Raw genomic sequence first — 16621 nt, 5'->3', positions numbered from 1 at the left:
ACCCCACCACAGAGGGTGAATGACCAGGGTCACCGCAAGAGGCAGCCTGGCAGGAGCAACTGAAGCCACGCACGGAGAAGGAGTGCTACCCTAAAGCATGGCACCACGGCAGCAGAGCTCAAGGCAACAAGCAGCCTTCAACCAAGGATGTGGCAGGGAGGAGTGTTGACTCTGGAGCCTACTGAAGGTGATGTTTCTGGTGCCCCACAGGAAAGAGGGCACAGTGCCACAAGTCAAAGCCTGCAGAGGAGCTCAGAGAGCCCTGTCCCAAACAGCCTGTCCCACCCACCTGTAGACCAGCCCTGTCCCTCCCTGACTCACCATCCGAATCGATGCTGTTCAAGGCAGTTGGTGGGATGATGGACACTTTGTATTGGCCCAGGGGGCACCTCTTGCCGAAGAGCTCCTTGCAGGCACTGTGAACCTGGGGACACAGGGACATGTGCATAAGCAAAGCTAGGGGACGCAGCACCAAACCCCCAGCCTCAGTTTCCCCAGCAATGAACCCAGGAGGGGCAGTGCCGTCTGTGCCATGGGCAGGGGGGACAGGGACAGACACATCCTTACGATGGCCTTGCACCAGAGACACCGCCAGTCCTGCAGCCTCCGGACGCTGCCGCAGGTCCGGTCGCAGACGGCACAGCGTGCGCTGACAGGCAGGTTCCCCTCCAGCCACTGGTGGGGCATGGCCACCTGCAGAGAGGGGCAGTTGCCAATGGCACACCACCCCTGCCACCCCCCTACGTGCTTGAGGGACAGTGACACGGGCCACCCCCTTCCCCAGGCACCGCAGAAGAGGTGGGCAGGGGATGATGTCCCACAGCAGGGTAAGGCAGCCCTGGGGCCCTTCCCATGCCCTCTCATCCCTGCCTGTCTGGCCCCTTGCAGCCACTAGCACACAGGGCAGGGCAGAGATGTCCCCAGCAAAAGTCTGGGGATGGCCCCACTTGGAGAGCAATAAGGGATCCTGATGCGAGATGGCAGAGGAGGTGTCCCCAGGCCATGTCCCTGCAGAGCCAAGCCCAGAGGCCACACAGTGCAGGGGACATCTAGGTGCCAGGGTCTCCCCTGCTCTGATTTGGGCACAGCAAGACCAGCTCTGCTGGTAGCTCTGTTCTGCCAGTCCCATGGGGACTCCCCTGCTTACCCCATCCTCATCCTCGATGATTTCAGTGCCGATGGAGGCCAGGGTTGTCCACTTGCAGTTGTTGGTGGCTCTGACAGCACAGCGCTTGTGTGCCTTGAACTTGCAGACTGCATGGTGTGGAGCGGGTGAGGAGCAGGGACGGTCCCCACGGGATGTGCAGCTCTGGTCCCCAACCCCTCCACAGCTGGCGACGGCAGCCAGTGGGCATCGCCCCACACCTCTCCTGCTCCAGACCAGCCTCGGAGAGGGTCCCCCACCCCAGTCCCAACCCCAGCCCACCCCCCAGCAGGACCCTGGTACTGACCTTCGCAGGAGAGGCCATGGGAGGTGACGCCCGGCAGGGCTTCACGGCACACGTTGCAGAAGGTGGGGCGGGCATGGGAACAAGCGTACCAGTTGTGCATGCCAGAGAAGTGCTCCATGTTGAACTGCGTGGCCTGCTGGAAGGCACAGCCCTGTCCCATCAGTCCCCTGGGACCCCCAGCTGGTACTCCCTCCCTCCTAGTCCCCGAGTCCCCCCAGACCCACTCCCAGTTCCCATCCTCCCTGCAGGGCTGCGCCAAGGGCAGCAGCTCCTGTTTGGCAGCCAAAGGCACCCCTGGCTCCTGAGGGGTACCCACTTTCAGATGAGCACCCACGCAGCCCCCCGCCCACGTCACCTCATGGATCTCCCACTTCTGGACAGATTTCAGGGCACTGATCCAGTCCTCCATCTCCTTTCGGTTCTCCGCACATAGGATGAGCTTCCGGAATGGCGTGATCACCTGCAACAGCCACCATCCCTGTGCAAGGCCACCCCGCGGCCAGCCAGCTCCCAGGAGAGCAGCCTCCAGCAAACCCTGGCACACCGCCACCAGTGCCACCTTCAGCAGCACAAGGCCATGCTGCGGGGTGCCCCACGGCTCTGTGGGGAGAGGGGGGTCTGCAGTGTGCAGAGTGCACCGCGAGGTGCTGAGGTGGAGGGGCACAGCGGGTAGCCCTACACCTCCCTCACCGTGAAACTGTTGTTGATGTTCTTGGTGCTGGTCTCGGCCACGCTGGCATCGGACAGGTCCACCTCGTCAAAGATCAGTGACTGCGGAGGAGAAACCAGAGTCCCAGTCCACCAGGGCAGGGATTTTGGGCTCCTCCCTGAGCTTGCAGGCTTAAGCCCCTCCAGCTGAGTGTGCTGGAAGCCCCCCCAGCCTACCTTGGCATCCTTGGCGTAATAGAGTGTCCTGCCCCGCAGCTTGAAGTATCGCCTCTTCCACCTCTGGAAGGAGCTCGTCTGCTTCAGCAACAGTCCCTCCTTCACGCTCTTCTGCAGAGACCACAGGGTCGTGAGTTCCCACAGTCCCCAGGAACCCCAAAAGCCACCCCTCCTCTCCAGTGACACCAGTCCCTGGGTCCCCAGGAGCTAGGCAGTGCCCAGAGCACAGATGGGACATTCTGAGGTTCACACCGTGCTGGATGCAGCAGAGTAAATGATGTCCATCACCCACCATACTTTGGGCATTAGGCACTTCATGTGATTTGGGAGGGTGCCACTGGGCACGGCAGTGCTGGCGGTTGGAGATCTCTAGCAGCACAGAGCCACCACTGCCAGTCACTTCCTCCCCATCCCCAGAGCAGCACCAGGGAGAGCCTCGACCTGCTGCAGCTCCCCAGAACCCAAGGGGGCAGAGCTGGGGCGAGGAGAGCTCCCTTGGAGGGGACACCGATGCCCCAGAGCCACCAGGACTGCGCCTTGGAGATGGCATTACCCAGGCACTGCAGCCCCAGCCTCTTTGCTGGGTTGGGGAGCAGATGGACGGGATGTGGCCAGCCCTGTCCGGCCCCCCCAGCCCCCAGAGGGGACAACCTGGGCTGAGGGCAGCCCACAGCAGGCAGAGCATCCCCTTGCAGCGCAGCACATCCCTGCAGCCTGGCCACCCGTCCTCTGCCCTCCCTGATCCGCAGCACCTGCCAATATTTACCCTCCTTGCAGTGGTGTTTACAAGGCTCAATTAATTAGTGTTTGCAACGCGGCTACGAGCCTGTGCCGAGCAGGGTGGCAGAGATGCTCTGGCACTGCCTAATCTTTGATTGTATCTTCTTTAAACACCGCCGGCAGCCCCATTCAGCTGCTCCTCTGCAATTAGCCACAACAGCGGTTGTATCAGATCCCAGCACACGACGACAAGGCACGTTTAACGGTGAATTAGCAATGGTTGCAGAGTGCATCACGAGAGCCGCAGCCCCATGCCCCGCGCTCCTGTGCTCAGCCCCTGTGCTGCAAGACGTGGCACCCAGGCACCCGACAGCCTGAAAACACACTGGCCCCTGGCCTTGGTGTTAACCCACTGCCCCACAGCTCTGAACGAGATGGCCAGGACACCAGGAGTAGCAGGAGCCTCCAAGGTCACAAAGAAGCCAAAACCCCCACCTGGGGTGCTCCCTGAGCTTCAACTCCCCCAAATGCCTGACCCTTCCCCAAGCCCCGCTAGGGCATGCGCCGGGATGTCCCTGGCTCTTCCAGTTTGCAGCCCTGAATTTGGAGAGGTACGTTTTAAGCCTTTATCGCTCCCTATCAACTCTTTGCCCCTCCTGGAACTGGTGCTGGGTTTGGCTGTGGTTGGTCCCCATGCTGCCTGCAAGTGTCGGTGCAGGTTCAAACAGCACTGGTGTGCCCAGTGCCAGCACCCAAGGACCCATTGCGTCCCCTCCCCGGTCCCTCAGCTGCGAGAGCACACAGAGGAGATGGTGAGCCCAGAGCTGCCCTGAGCCTAGACCAGCAAGGGGAGCATGGACTTTCAGGGAAGTCCAGCTGCAACCCCCAAATCCACATACAAACCATGCACCCTAGCACTCCCTGCCCATGTCAGGAGGGGACAGGGCAGCGTCCTGCCATGGCCAGGTCGGATCCAGAAACAAATGCCACTTCCACCACACCTGTTTGCATGCAGCGGACACAGGCACAGGCTCTGCGTTTGCTGCAATCATTGCTTTTGCTGTGAAGGACAGGCAGCATGTGATGACGAGGAGTGGCGGGGGGGGAGCCCGTGATGGTGAGGAGCAGGAGAACGTGATGACAAGAAGGAAGAAGAGGCAGGTCTGTGAAGGTGGCTCAGGGCTATCACAGCAGGGGCAGGAGCCAGCGCTGCAGCGGAGCGAGGGTGCTCAAGCTCTGCCTGGTTCCAGGGCCACATGGGTGGCAAGATACAGCCAGGAAGGCTGCCCGGGGGGATGGCATCCCCTCCTTTGAGGGGGCCAGAGCTGAAACGCCACACTGCTGCAGCCGCTGCAGCAATTTCTCCTGGCAGCCAGTGGCAACAAGGCAACACCCAGCCCCAGGATGTCACAGTCCTGGCCATTCTGGGGACGGTGATGTGGCTGCCAGCACCGTGCCAGTGCCAGGCTAAGGCAGAGCCCAAAAGGCAAAGCACACCCCACCTTCACCACGACATGCATTAGTTCTATGACACCCAAAATGCCATAGCTATGGGGGAGTGTGCCTCAGTTCCCCCCCAGTTCAGACTAAGTAATCACCAGCATCCCAGCATGGGGTGGCAAAGCTGGTGCAGAGAAGCTTGGGGGGCACCTCTCCCCACATCCACCCTTGGGTGCTTCCCAAAACATGCCTGGGGTGCCCCAGGCATGGCAGCAAAGCCCAAGACCTCTGCCCCGCCATGCACAGCATCTTGCTGCGCAACCCCTTACGCCTGCAGCTGCCCATGCAGGCTTCTTCAACCCCAGCGCTGACACGATGGGGCACAGGTTCAGTCGGTACCAGTATTGCCAGCATGGGGCCAGCCAGCGAGCCCCCCTCCCTGGGGAAAATGAGGCAGGTCCCCTGTCCAAAACGAGCCATAGAGCCCAGCCGTGCCACTCTGCCTGGGCAGGCACACAAGTTACTCTTCCTGGGGTGCTGGAGGGCTGTTTCAGGGTCTCACTAGGGTGAGCCACCCCCACATGCCTGAATTTTTGTCGGTGGGTCTCAGCCAGGAGCACCTGGTGCTGCCCTGTGCCAGGAGCAGCTCCCCAGTGGCTCAGCAGTTTTGGAGCCCTGCTTTTGGCACTAGGGACAGGAGGAGACCTGGGAGGCATCTGATGGCCAAGGCCACTAGCAGACCCGGCCACATGGTGGGAAGCCATGCTGCAGCGGGCAGCATTGAGTGAGCCCGTCATTTCCCCTTCACAAACAAGAAAGGGGTGGGGAAGGCAAAGGCCAGTATTCAGGTGAGCGGCAGGCGGGACGTGCTGGGGTGGCATTGTCCCCGCCGTGCTGGCTTCCCCTCAACCCCAACCAGGGCTCCAGGGTCACCACAATAATACAATCCCCTATAGCAAGTGGCTATTAGGTACCCTATACCTCCCAAGAGCAGGAGCCATGCACCTGCAGCACAGAGTAGGGGCTGCCTCTTCCTCCTGAAGAGCTTTTGGGGACGCTGTCATTCCCTGGCCACTGGGGTGGGAGCTCTTCACTGGCCGCTGCACAGCCCTGAGCATGGCGTGCCACCTGCACCCCGAACCAAGCCCTAGCCCCTCCACTCAGCCCAACCACAGCTTTTCTGGCCGGTGAGCCACAGCCAGCGCTGCAGGGAGCCACAGTGAAGCCAATGCTGGCTCCGTCCCAGCAATAGAAGCGGCAACACGGCATGCCGATACCCAGAGCAATGTGCAAACTACCTGGCCACCAGCCCGAGGCCAGCTTGCCTCTGCGGGGCTCTGCCCCAGCCCTCCCCTGCCCTATCTCGAGGACCCTCCTGGCTCTCTCCAGCCCAGGGGGCTCAGCACCAGCTGGTATGTGCCTGCCACCGGGAGGTGGGTCCCAGAGATGCAGAGTGGGGAGGCAAAGGCAAGAATGAAACCACTTGGGGTCTGCGGAGAAACTGCCATCTCCGGCTCAGCCACAGCTGGTGGAGGGCAAGCAGCACTGGGGCCTCAGAGGGGACGCAGCTAAAAATAGCCCCGGGAGGATGGCCGGTCACCAGCAATGTGTCCTACCAGGACTGGGCTAGTCCCCAGGGGCCATCATGCCATAGGCTGGCTGGCTGCTTGGCACAGGCAAGGGGGCTTGCTGTGCAATCTGGGGGAGCTCGAATCCCTCCAGGACCACACTCCAGCAGGCCAGGGCGCACCCCAAAATGTCAGCTCTTCCCTCGGGCCTAAGGCAGAGCCCTGGGATGCTGCTTTGAACCCCCACCCCGCTCTCCCAGCTCTGCCACAGCCATCCGTGGGAAGAGCCTGTAGTGCAGCCAGGTTTGACCATAGCTGGGGCAGGCAGGGGGTTCCTGCTGGGATCAGCTTGGACAGCGAAGGAGCTGCTGGAGAAGAGCCAGGAAGGCTGTTACTCGGGAATGCTGGCACATATGGCTGGTGGGCACCACACTGGCTGCCCACCTGGCTTGCAGCCCTACACCTCTCCTGATGGGATCTGCTTGGCCCCATGGCGACACGATGCCTTCCCAGGGAGGAGGAGAGGGGACTGAACACCCGCCAATGCACTGACCTGCATTGTACCAGCATCATCCCGGGCAGCCACCCTCCTCCAAACACAGCAGCCCGCTGGGCACGTGCCAGGGTCCGGTCAGGTCAGAGCTCATCCCCCACTACGAGCCGGCAGGTGCCAGGACAGCAGGGGAGAGCCAGCAGCCCTGCAAACAGCCTGACCACGAGGCCACCAGCATCTGCTGGGCACCCTGTGGGCTGGAGTCAGTTGGAAACCTTATCAGGCTTTGCGATATGGCAGAGCTCTTCCGGGACTGGGCAGCCGGGGGGCTCGGGGCTCGGTGCCTGCGGGGTGCCACAGCCCTGCAGGCTCAACTGCATCCGTACTCCCTGAGGATGTAGCCTGCTGCCACTGCAGGATCCTAAATCCCCCTTCCCAGTGCTGAGGGGATCCTTGAAAGGAGATTTCGGTACCAGTCCTGACACACCATTATGTGGTGCCATGAGGCTCCACTCAGGCCATCAAAAGGGGACAGAGGATTAACGTGGAGGAAAGGAATGAGAGAAGAAGCCCCCAGAAGGGCGATCCCCCCCCTACACCTCATCTTCCAGCAGTCACAACCTACAGCTGCTTTTTAGAAATTATCTCGTTCTTCCCTATCTACAGCCACACCGGTCCCTGAGCATCCCGCTGGCAGCCATCCCGCACCAGTCTGCCCTGTGCCGGCCCCCCCCACCCCTCGTGCCCGGGTACCGGCGGGCACCGCCGCAGCTCTCCCACCCTGCCCAGCTGCTGACGGGTGAGAGCAGCGCTTGCATAATGGAAAATGTGAGCGGGGAGAGGGCAGCACGTCTGAGAAACCTCACAAACATCCGGCTGGCGACACTGGGGCTATCTTTACACCCCAGTCACCGGCTCGCTGAGCCCTGATTAAGGAAAGCAAGCCCAGCCTCCCCTGCACTGCTGCAGCCTCCTCAGTGGGGATGGTCCCAGGCAGTGTCACTGTGCCCTGCAGTACAGTCCCACTGTGGGGGGTGACCCAGTGACCAGCTGGTCCCCTCACTAGCCTCTGGCAGGCCACGTGCCACCAGGCTGGGAGCAATGCAGGGTACAGCTGGGGTGGAGATGGGCTGGCCACAACATGGCTGCGGCGGGTGGGAAGCTCTGGGGATGGAGCCCTGGCGGGGGGCGTCACCTGGAGCTGCCCAGGATCATGGAGATACTCAACCCGTGGGTTCTGAGTATCTCCACAGATGGAGACTCCACAGCCTCTCTGGGCAGCCTGTGCCAGCATTTGACCAATCTCACAGTAGAAAAAGTGTTTTCTTGTGTTCAGATGCAGTCTCCTATTTTTTCATTTGTGCCTGTTGTCCCATTGGCAGACACCACTGAAAAGAGCTCAGTTCCCTCTTTACTGCACCCTGACCTTCAAATATGTATCCACATCACCAAGGACCCCCCAGCCTCAGCCTCCCCTCCAGGCTGAACAGTCCCAGCTCACCCCATAGGAGAGATGCTCCAGTCCCTTACCACTGTCAAGCCAGGAGGATGCACTGCCCCAGAGCCACGTGCCTCCCCGATGCAGGAAGGAGGTTTCCAGGCCTGGCCCCAGGGGTTCTACCTTGCTTTCCTTGTCTTTTGGCCAGTATCTGGCTCTCGGCACGCAGTCTTCCTCACAGCCTGCCTCTGCAGCATTGCCCTACCAGGCCCCCCACAACTGCCCAAACACCCCTACCTCCACAGGCACCACCTGCCCCATCCCTGGGGCACCATGAGCCTGTAGGGTGCCCATTGCCTCCAGCAAGGACCAGGAGTGCTCAAGAAACTAATAATGCCACCAATCTCTCCCAGCCCCACCAAGTGGCTGTGATGTACCTGGCTGTGATGTACCCCAGCATCAGGAAATCTGGAACATGATCCCCCTTTCTAAATGGCAGACAAGCTATGCCACTGCCCCCCATGGTCATGCACATTGTGTCCACCCCATCAGCAATGCTCCTGTCCCTGGCATGCACCCCCCCACCCCCTCCTGGTGCCTGCAGCCCCCTGGCTCTGGTGCAAGCACCCCAGGACCAGTCTCTTGCTGCAGCTCCTCGCAGCCGGAGCCGAACCAAGCAGAGCTGCTGGATCACTCCCTGCCTCCACTCAGCTGCTGGGAGAGCCCGTGCCGAGGCAGTGCCGGGAGCCAAGCACCTGGCCCACCCGGGCAGGGTCTCCACACACCCCCCCCATTTGCCAGCACCTCAAATATCTTGGTGTGCCCCGGAGCCGGTGCCCCCTCCTTCGCCATCACCTCTTCCCTTCATGCCCAGCCCTAAGGGGACCAGCTCTGGGGTGCAGCATGGCATCCCCCTTGCGCTCTGCCATTGCACTACCAAAACCTTGTGCAGGCAACTGGCAGCCCCCGGCAGCGGTGAGGAGGAGAAGGAGGGGGTGGCAGCAAGACCCCATCGGTCCTGGGGCCATTCAGCCTGGCAGGGGCACCTGCGCCTGGCAGCTGTCATTGTCGCTGAGGACAATGGCCTTGCCGCCTCCATGCCAACACCAGCACAAAGCGCCCTGCGGGGTGCCCCGGCAATTACAGCAAGAGAAAGCCAAGCTGGGGGTGTGGAGTGGGGAGATGTGATTGATGGGGAGGTTTGAGGAGGAGTTGAGGGAACAGGCATTTTGGGGGGGCGCACTGGGAATGAGGAGCAGAGATCAGGAAGGATTCAGCAGATCCCAAAACGATCCTCACCCGTCCCTGTCCCCATGGGGCTGGACAACACCCTGGTGTGGCAGAAGCTGCTCGCTCCCATCACCAGGGTCCCCCAGTCAGTGTGGGTGGGCAGTGGGGTGCGGGTCCCAACCCTTCCCAGCCCCCCAACATGGCAGGCTCCTATAGATCCCCTCAAGCACCCCAACCACCACTGATGGCCAAAAAATAGGCCAACCTGCCCCCCGCTGCTAACCTGGTTATCTCTCAGGAGCTGCAGCCCTGGCACTAGACTCCCTCCCTCATTAACTGTGTGCTAATTAGGTACCTGCCCCAGTCTCTGGGGTGCAGGCAATGGTTCCCCCTCCCCCCCACAAACCCGCATGGGTGCACAGGGGTGTCAAAGCAGCTCGGAAAGGTGCCTGTCATGGCACACGTGCTGCCCGTGTAGCTGTAGCCATGGCCGGAGGGATAGGCAGCACATGTGCCGCGGCACAGCTATGAGCCAGGGACAGCCCAACCTGAGTGGCAGCAGCAATCACATCCCAAAATCCTCGCCTCCATAGGGAAGGAAGGAGCCTATCCGGTGAGGAGCCAGGCTGGCAAGCGTGGTCCTGCCGATCCAGACCAAGGCAAAGGGATCCTTGGGGAAAAACCTGAACCCCAACACTGAAAACACTGAGACTGGAGGGGGGGAGATACATGCACAGCTTGCTCTCAGGCCCCTCCAGCACCAGCCCTGCCCTGCTCTCACCCCTCTCTCCTCCCCTCTCCCAGCTCTGCAGGCCATTAACCCAGCCATGTCCTTTCCGTCTGCCCATCCATCATGCCGCCTGCCTCCCCCGGCACGCTGCGCGGCATCACCTCCTGCATGGCTAATTGCCGACGCCGGGCAGGATGCGGGCAGCGGCCACGGCAGGCAGGGAGCCAGCAGCTCAGCCTTTCCCCACACGTAGCCTGTCAGCTGGCGAGGCCAGACCTGCTGATGGCACAGATGGGCTTTGGCGCCTGGGCTGGGGGCTCAGGGCACACTCGTGTCCCTGTGCTGCTGCTGCAGTACATGGGCACAGCCTGGCCATGTGCCCTTTTCTCTCGGGTTTCCTGGCATTGACAACTCCCTGTGATATCCCCTGTGCTCCACAGCACAGCAAACCCCTCCAGCGTAGCAAATGCCACGTGGCAAACTCCAGTGGCTGCTGCCGCCCCTCCAGGAGGGTGCTGAGGGCTCGCGCACGGCACTAAGCATCCCCAGGACCCTGCCCACCAGCCTGGCCTCCCACCGTGCTCCTGTGCAGCACCCTGCACCCCGGCACAGCCCACGCACCCACCTGGTAGACAGGTTGGAGTGGGCAAAGAAGGTGCCAGCCTGCTCCAAAGAAGGGGAAACTGAGGCACGCTCCTTGAGCAGCCAGAGGGTCTCAGCCAGAGCCCCCCCAGCACCACCTGCCCCGGAAACGTCTCCTGCCAAGTGGGAAAACCCCACGGTCCTGGGTTGGGAGCGTGCGACTTCCGCGCCCCTGGGCAGATGCCCTTTGCCCCCCTCATGCCAGTGTGCCAGGCTTAGCAGAACAGCCAGGTCTGGGCCAGCGGGAAGGGAACTTGCCCCAGCCCCAAGCAGCCCCAAGCTGCCCCCAGACCCAGCACACCACCCCATCACCACTGCCTCCCTCTGTGCCTGCGGCACCCAACACCAGAGCCTGGGGGAACCCCCCTGCTCTGCAACTGCATCCCCCCACAGTTCTTTCTCAGCTGTTCCCCCTCTGTGGGGCGGCACGGCCACCAAATCCCCACCGAGGGGTGGCTGGGGCTGGAAGCCGGCTGCAGGGGGAATTTCTGGCACAGCCCCAGGGCGAGGGTCCCCCCTGCAGCGCAGCAGCCCCCGCATGCCCGCCGGCACTGCAGGCACCGCCTTGACTCACACCACCGCCTCCTTCCCGCAGCCGGGAGGTGGATGCAAAGAGACCGCTCACCCGGCACGTCACCTAGAGCATCCTCCCCATGTCTTGCCCACATCCCCCCTCCCCAAAACACCCTCCCCAAACCTCATTCCCCGCTTCCCACCTGGCCGTTCAGCCCAGGTTATTTCTCCACGCGCTTCAGGCAGGAGGTGCCTGGCCATTTGTCCATCCCCACCTAGGACACCTACAGCTACCCACTCCTGTTTGGCCAGAAGGCACTGCACCCCCTATTTTTGTAGGTCCTACCAAAATAGCTTCCTCTGAACAAGCTGCGCACACACATGCAAGCTGCCCTCATGCCAATGGCTGGGAGGCAAAGGAGTGTCACAACCAACCTCAGAGGTGTCCCCATCCACCCAGCAAACCAGCACGGGGGACTGGATCTAGGGAAGGCTGCGGGAATGGGGCCCGCAGGGGAGCTGGCACAGCCGAATCAATCTGGGGCACCGGGAAAGATGCTGGCTCCGTTTTGCCACCCACCAGGCCCTGCATGCACAGTGCCTGCAGCAGGGTGTGGGATCCCAGGAGCCTACAGCACCATGATGACCTTAAATCTCACCCCCAGAGCATCCATGGAGCAGAGCCTTCCCGAAAGAGCCCCTTTTCCCCAGGGGCTGGTGGGGGTAACCCAGGGGATACAAACATGGGATGAAGGCATTTGTGGGGGGTGGTCCAGGTATGGGAAAGACCCTGTCTCCAAACGGTGGAGTAAAAAATCCGTGCTCCACAGCCCCATGGGACAAATTCTGACTCTGCCACCATAGGGTTTGCACCTTTTCCATGTGCCCTTCCCCAGGCCACAGGGGGCCAGACCCCTCCTGGCACTGCCCTGGGCACTGGCTGGGTTGGGTCTGCAAGCAGCAAGTGCCTGGCACTGATTTACACCCCACAGCAGGCACCCTCCCCCCCCCCCAATTCTCAGCAGGGACCCCGCGCACCAGCAAGCCCCTCACCCCAGGCCCCCGTGCCCCTGACCTTGCTCCTCATCTGCCCAGAGGTGGACACCTTCCGGATGAGCTTGTGGGAACTGTCCTCCTGCTCGCCCTCGCTGTCAGACGACTCCTCGCCACCCGCCTCAGGTGAGATGGGTGCCAGCTTGTCTGAGTCCAGGGATGACACCGATTCCCGGGTCTTCCTCAGGAACAGGTCCCCAGACACCAGCTTCTCGGCCATCTTCCCCCCCAGCTTGGTTCAGGGCTCCACTGCCTCCTGTGACAGCCCTAGGAGGACAAGGACACACAGGAGTGGAGGAAGAGCCCTGAAAAGGGGTGCACAGTCCCTCACCCTCTATGGCTTGGCCAGCCAGGAGGTGCAATCCTCAAATCAGGGGAGACGGCGCTTCCTCGCCCAGCAATGCCGCTCGGGGTGACTTCCTTGCAGGCAAAGTTTTCCTTCCTTGCCTTTTTTCGGTGCCCCAACTCTTCATCACCCTGCCTGGCATCCCAACACAGTCCCTCATTCTTCCGTGGGAGACTGCGGCCACCCCGCGCCCTGGCATTGGGGCGCACCTCCCTTGCCGCAGCCTGCGCCAGCCCCCCCTCCGGTGCCCATCCCCAGGGTGCTAGGCTGCCCTCAGTGGCCAGGGCGGGGGGGGGGGGGGGGGGCATGAGGAGTGGGGGTTCTCCATGAAAAGCAGCAGCTGCCTCCCGCCATCCGCCTCGCTCTGGCAGCTGGGAAGGGCTGGGAGCATCCCCCGACCCCGTGCCGGTGGGTCGCCAGTCCCAAGCAGGTGGCTGCGGGCGGGGTGGGATGGAGGCGGGGGCGCGGGGTTCCCCACATGCGGGGGAAACTATCTCCCTACGGCATCCCTGCCCGCCCCGGGGGCTGCGGCCGGGCAAGGAGGGCACCTACCTGGGCGAGCGAGCCTGGCCGGCTGCAGGGCTGCCGTGCCCGGGCCGGGGGTGGCGGGCGGCACCCCACGGCGCCCTGCCCGGCCCCACGCGGCTCCCGCCGGCCGGGTCCGCCGCCCCCCCCCGCGGCTGCCGGCAAACGTGGTGCCGTCTCCCCGCGCAGCAACAAGCGTTTCGGGGGGGGGGGGGGGGAAGCGAGGGCACCGCAGAGCTGCCGTCTCCCCCCTCCTGGGCGCAGCCCCCCCCCACCCCGCTGCGGGCCTCGCACCCCCCCCCTCCGACCTCGGGGCTGCCGGGTCTCCGCCGAGCATCCCGCAGCATGCCCGGGAGGGGGGAGGCGGAGCGGCGCGCCCCCCCCCCCGCCCCCCTCCGCGCACACACCTTGCACACCCCGAGCCGCCGCCGCCGCTTGTGCAAGGTCGCTCTTCCTCCGGCCCCCGCCCGCCGCCCCGCAGCCCCCCCCCGGCCCCGCAGCGCGGCCCCGCCGGGATGTGCCTCTGCAGGCAGCCCCGGCCCTGCCCCTGCGCCGCAAGCCCCGGCCTGCTCCGGCGCGGCGGGCGCTGCTGCGCACCGCGCGCGGCGGCACCGGCGGCCCACGCACGGCCCCGAGCACGCGGGCACGGGCGGGCACCCGCACCGCCGCCGCGCACATGCGTGTGCACCGCCCACGCGGGCACGGCGGGCACATGCGGCGGAATGGGAGAGCACATGCACGGCCGCCGCGCACATACGTGTACACACTCCCACGCGCGTACAGGCACGCACGGCCCCGGCATGGGCACGCACAGGCACCACCACCATGCACATACAGGTTTACCGCTCACACAGGCACAGGTGGGCACACGTACAGACGTGGGTGAGCACACACACCACAACCCTGCACATGTCTGCACCTCCCACATGAGCACAGACAGGCACATGCATGGGCACGGGCACAACTGCCATGCCCGTATGTGTGAACACAGGCACGCATGCACATGCATGTACAAGCATGCACATCCCAGGCATGGGAAAGCACATGCACCACATCCATTTACATATGTGCATATGGCCACACATGCATGGGCAAGCACACGCACTGACACCTCCACACACCTACTTGTACACACGCTCGCACATGCATGAAAACTGTATGAGCCGGCAATGTGCACTCACAGCACAGAAAGCCAACCGTGTCCTGGGTCCATCACCAGAAGTGTGGCCAGCAGGTCGACGGGGGGGATTCTCCCCCTCTACTCCACTCTGATGAGACCCTCCTGGAGCTCTGCATCTGGCACTGGGATCCCCAGCACAAGGAGGACGTGGACCTGTTGGAGTGGGACCTGAGGAGACCACAGAAATGGTCTGAGGGATGGAACCCCTCTGCTAGAAGAAAGGCTGAAAGAGTTGGGGTTGTTCAGCCTGGAGAAGAGAAGGCTCCACAGGGAGACCTTGTTGTGGCATTTCAATATATAAAGTGGGCTTCTGAGAAAGATGGAGAGAGAGTTTTTACTACTGGATCAGGTTTCCCAGAGAAGCTGTGGATGCCCCATCCCTGGAAGTGTTCAAGACCAGCTTGAGGTTGAGCAATCTCATCTCGTGAAAGATGTCCCTGCCCACGGCGGGGGGGTGGACTAGGTGGTCTTTGAAGGTCCCTCCCCACCCAAACCCTTCTGTGATTCTATGGTGCACACACCCCCACAAACGTGTATTTGTATGCTCTGGAGTGTGCGTATGGCATTCACATGCATGTGTGCACACATGGGGGTGTGCCCCCAAATACTGGGCAAGAGAGAGGGTCTGGTCCCACTCTCCACCCTGCAGTGTGCACGTGGCCCCAGCCCTGCAGTGTGGGGTGCCACGGCCCCCAGCGCCCAGCCCTCACCCACTGCTGCTCTGGGACCCCCATGCTGGCAGCCAGCCAGGCCCAGACAAGAGTCCCACACCCCCCCAGACCACAGCTCACCTGGTCACCTATGGGCCATGCCCAGGGGCAGGGGGCCTGGGGCTCTCTTGTCCCCTGCCTTGTGCATGGCTTTGCCCTTTGGGCTGTAGTAAGTAGGGGGGCAGGGGGACGTGCTGTGGGATTTGGACCTCCACATTTTGGGACTCTTCATTTCCCATGCGGGGCAGGGGTGGGGGCAGCGGGCTTGGCTCTCAGTGAACCATCACTACCCCCTGTGTCCTCATCCTCCCCCAGCTCCTGGTCCCTCAGGACCAGGGGTGTGGGATATGGGGGGATGGACCGGGGTTCTGTAAAATGGTGAGATTATAGTGATGGGGAGACAGACAGCAGGGCCAGAGGCTACCCCAGTGTGTCTGGGTCCTGTCTGCACCTCCAGGAGACCAAGGAGCCCTGCATGCTACAACAAGTCTGCTGGCCTGCAGCTCCCCTGGGGTCCCATGCAGGGATGCCCAGGATGCCCCACCCCACGGCTGCATCCAGCACAGGCACTGAGGGGCCCTGGTACCCAGCAGCCTGGGCATGTCCCCATGCCCTGGGTCCACGGTCCTGCCTGGCAGCAGTGGGAGCTAGCTGCATGGAGAGACAAGCAGTTCTCAAAGGGGCCATAGGGCACAGCCACCTGTATGCATGCATCCCCCTCCCCAGTGCGCCTGTGGTTATCTGTACACATGGGCTTGCACAAGTGGCCCTGCCCATGCACACATACACACACTCACCCACATGTGCATGCATTCACCCATGTGTGCTTACCTGCCTGTGTGTTTGCTCACCTGTGTGTGCACACACGTGTGCATACATTCACACGTGCACATCACGTGCATGGACACATTCACCCACGTGTGTGTTCACTTGCATGTGCGGTCACTCACACTGGTGCTTGTGCTCCCCGGCATGGGGCTGTGCTCCTCCCTGTGCACTCACATGCATGTGGATGCATTCACCCATGTGCGTGCATGTGTTCACCTGTGTGCATTGACGTGCGTGTGCCTGTATTCCCCCCACGCAGCTGTGTGCTTGCACTCAGCATGCTTTCAGCCAACCACCTACATGCTCCCAATGTGTGCGCATGTGTTTACTCCGGTGTGTGATTGCATATATTCATACACACCACCCCTGTGCACATGTGCTCACCTGCATGCGCACGGGCTCACCTGCAAGCATCCTCCCATGTTTCCGCGCCAACGTGCGTGTGCATACGCTCCCACACATGTGTATGCACCCGCCGATGCGTGCCCATGCCCACTCACACGTGCGTGTGCTCACACATACCTGCACTCATGCACCCACGGGCGGGCGTGCGCACGCGTCCACCCCCGTCTGCGTGTGCTCACACGCGTGTGCTTGTGCCACCCAGCGGCCGGCGCTGCCCTTGCACCGCGGTTCTCCCAGCCCTGCCCGGGGTCGTGGGGCTGTCAGGCGTGCACGGGGGGCCTGCGCTGCCCTGGCACGGGGAGAGGGTGCCAAGCCCCGCTCCGTGGTGCCCGGCTGGCACGCGGAAGCCCTGGGGCAGGCATTTGACCACCAAGGGAACGATGGCCATGCCCGCCTGCACCACCCTGCCGTGCTGGGGTGAACCAGGGCACCCCAGAGCCAGCTCAGCAGCAGCAGCAGCAGCA

The 16621-nt window shown here is 62.7% G+C and overlaps 1 protein-coding gene across 11 annotated transcripts in view; it reads right to left on the bottom strand.

Moving 5' to 3' along the window:
* Positions 1 to 13495, bottom strand: part of DGKK (diacylglycerol kinase kappa) — a 43867-nt gene extending 30372 nt beyond the window's left edge. For 4 of the 11 annotated variants that reach the window (XM_049828157.1, XM_049828161.1, XM_049828162.1 and 1 more), the window contains exons 1-8: positions 12186 to 12421; positions 2337 to 2447; positions 2142 to 2222; positions 1807 to 1911; positions 1452 to 1587; positions 1148 to 1254; positions 568 to 693; positions 322 to 424 (exon numbers count right to left, since the gene is read on the bottom strand). In XM_049828157.1, the coding sequence (XP_049684114.1) occupies positions 322 to 424; positions 568 to 693; positions 1148 to 1254; positions 1452 to 1587; positions 1807 to 1911; positions 2142 to 2222; positions 2337 to 2447; positions 12186 to 12383 (967 nt within the window). In that variant the 5' untranslated portion in view covers positions 12384 to 12421. Of the gene's footprint in view, positions 1 to 321; positions 425 to 567; positions 694 to 1147; positions 1255 to 1451; positions 1588 to 1806; positions 1912 to 2141; positions 2223 to 2336; positions 2448 to 6617; positions 6972 to 12185; positions 12431 to 13441 lie in introns of those variants that run through there. The other 7 variants (XM_049828160.1, XM_049828156.1, XM_049828155.1 and 4 more) reach the window with 5 other exon arrangements.
* Positions 13496 to 16621: the final 3126 nt, after the last annotated feature.

The sequence above is a fragment of the Accipiter gentilis genome, chromosome 24 (genome assembly GCF_929443795.1).
Source record: "Accipiter gentilis chromosome 24, bAccGen1.1, whole genome shotgun sequence".
NCBI lineage: Eukaryota > Metazoa > Chordata > Aves > Accipitriformes > Accipitridae > Astur > Astur gentilis.
Note: the sequence above shows the minus strand (reverse complement) of the source record. Positions and strands in the feature narration are given on the sequence as shown.